Genomic DNA, 2,734 nt, shown 5'->3' with positions numbered 1-2,734 from the left:
AACAATATAAAAATTATCTCTAATTATTTTTATGTTTTCATATCACTATTATTATTTTTATTGTTATCATCATCATTTATTTATATTATTATCAGTGGAAACTAGGCCAGTGTTGAACTATGAGCGAAGTTTTTCGCTCAAATTGAGTAGAGGGTCTTCGCCAGCGAAGCTTCGCTGCATGAAATGACACTTTAAATGCTATGCTTATGCAGCTCAAGGTTACTATTTATGGAGATTTTTCACTAATTTAGTACTATTTATGGAGATTTTTCACTGATTTTTAAGGTCTTGATGATTTAATGAATTAGTTTCTTTATTTGGTGAATTTTTGTCAGCGTCTTCTATTTTTTTTATTGATCTTGTTTTCAGTTCCTTATTGGATCTAAATATTGAGCCATATTAACATAAACCAAGAATCTTAAAGTTGCGTTTTCTGGCTGAATATCTAGTATAATCTAGTTATATGATTTATATATAGGTTTCATTTTTAATTTCACAAACCAAAGTGTAATGAGTTGTTTTATCAATCATTCTATAATATGATTTATTATAGTTATTTTTTTAAATATAAATTATAAAATGATACATAAAGAGAGATTGTTACAATCTTATTATATATTAAAGCCAATTGGCAATCTTCTGGCAAATTTTACGCATTAGGTAAGTAGCAAAATTATCCGATCGTATTGCCAGAGACTTACCTAACACGCAAAATTTAAAATTTATCGAAAGATGGAACAATCGGCTTTTATTGATGTAATTGTGTACAGAATATATATCTATATAAATTGCAAACAGTGCAATTAATTTATTTATTGAAGAGTAATTGTATTCAACAGGGTTGCAAAAATATATTTACCTTATTTTGTTCTCTCCCCTCCTTTTTAGTCATTTCATACATTTGGTGACTTTTGTGATCTTTTAGTGAATTTTGAAGGGATTTAGTGAAATTATTTTTTAACCGTGACAACACTGATGCATCTCATACCATTTTGTATGTAGTGATTCATGTCTGTGTAACAAATTTCCTAACCTCAATAATCATTAACGCTTAATATCTTGATTCGAGAGGCCAACGTTTGCCACGTTTTTCTACCCGATTCTTTCGTTTTGAATGAAAACGTCGAATGAGTCTAATGTCAAAATCGGAGATGAGGTAGCTATTCTAAATAATTACCAAAGTTAGAATAAAGAGATTTTATATCTTGAAAAAGCAGTGAAGATTCGGTTGTTCTAAATTTACTGCTACTACTACAAATGCGATAATTTACATTACGTACACTATTCATTTCCAGTACAGGCAATCAATTTTAGAACATAACCATCATGTCACCTAATCAAATTTATTCTGAGATAGATCAGTATAAATAAGGACGTATCAAATATTTAATTCGCACCAATTTAATACGCGTACTTAACCGTTTTAACGGTGTAAAAGGAGTCAAATATTCAACAAAAGTTGATGTACTATGAACCGACTGGATGATCCGCCAGGGCTCATGAAAGGCAGAAAACCATCTTTCATTGGAATGAACGGTATATTCTAGTTTTTTTTAGCACTTCTATTCTAACCTATCTTTTTCAAATTATATAGCTGTAGTTTTTAATTGACTTAGACAAATGTTTAAAAGTCACTTGATATTATATATTTTCATTTTAACCTATCTTTAACTTATTAAGTTATATAATAATCAATTTTAAGTACATATCATGTAGTGATCACTACAAAATTAATTGATAAATTGTTTTTTTGATCATTTTGAAATTTATTTATATAAATTTATATTATGTAAAATTTTATATTTTAGGGGCTCCAGAGACAGATGATCAGCAGCGAGTACGATTTCAGGTTGAATTAGAGTTTGTACAATGTCTTGCCAATCCAAATTATTTAAATTGTAAGTAAGAATGATCCTTGCATTCTTTAGTTTAAAAAAAATTTGTTTTATTTTATTTCTGATAAATATATTTCTAGTTTTGGCACAACGTGGTTATTTCAAAGACATGACATTTATTAATTATCTCAAATATCTATTATATTGGAAAGAACCAGAATATGCAAAGTATTTAAAGTATCCTATGTGCTTGTATTTCCTGGATTTATTACAGTATGAACACTTTAGAAGAGAAGTTGTGAATTCTCAATGTACAAAATTTATCGACGATCAGCAGATTCTGCTATGGCAGCATTACACTAGACGTCGAACAAGACTTCTACAAACAGCTGCTGAGCAAACGCAACATACTAATTCTCAAAACAATGGTATCGTTCAACCTAAGGTTCCCTAAAGTTGTAATTTTATATTTGTCTTGTATATTCATTCTCTACATTTTTTTCAATATAAATAATGTTTCTATAGGAGTTAATTAACAGGTTGTTACTTGACTGTGATAAATAATTCACAACTTTCTCACATTTTTACATTGAATCATATTCCTTTCATGTATAAATATGAGTAAATTATTTATTAAAGAAATCATCATTAAAAGAATATTTGCTTCAGTTAATTTTTTTCCTAATCAGTTTTGCTACATTACAATTGTTGTATGTGGATATATGTACATATACCTAATAATAGTATTACATCTCTGTATGTGGCATGAAAATGCATTCTTTAAACAATAAGTTGCATATCGAATCAGTTTAAATTGATTTCTCGGACTGACATTTATTAAATATCAAAGGACACATTTTCCCAATGGGTGCTCTCTGGGTATTATGTTTAACTTCCAA

General features: G+C 28.5%; 1 protein-coding gene across 1 annotated transcript; it reads left to right on the top strand.

Moving 5' to 3' along the window:
* Nucleotides 1–1,469: 1,469 nt before the first annotated feature.
* Nucleotides 1,470–2,289, top strand: LOC105620395 (mediator of RNA polymerase II transcription subunit 31). Its single transcript, XM_012201893.1, has 3 exons — nucleotides 1,470–1,536; nucleotides 1,809–1,898; nucleotides 1,976–2,289. The coding sequence occupies exons 1-3, from the start codon at nucleotides 1,470–1,472 to the stop codon at nucleotides 2,287–2,289; spliced, it is 471 nt and encodes a 156-aa protein (XP_012057283.1).
* Nucleotides 2,290–2,734: the final 445 nt, after the last annotated feature.

Source organism: Atta cephalotes, assembly GCF_000143395.1.
Source record: "Atta cephalotes unplaced genomic scaffold scaffold00026, whole genome shotgun sequence".
Taxonomy (NCBI): domain Eukaryota; kingdom Metazoa; phylum Arthropoda; class Insecta; order Hymenoptera; family Formicidae; genus Atta; species Atta cephalotes.
This window is presented reverse-complemented; position numbering and strand designations above follow the sequence as displayed.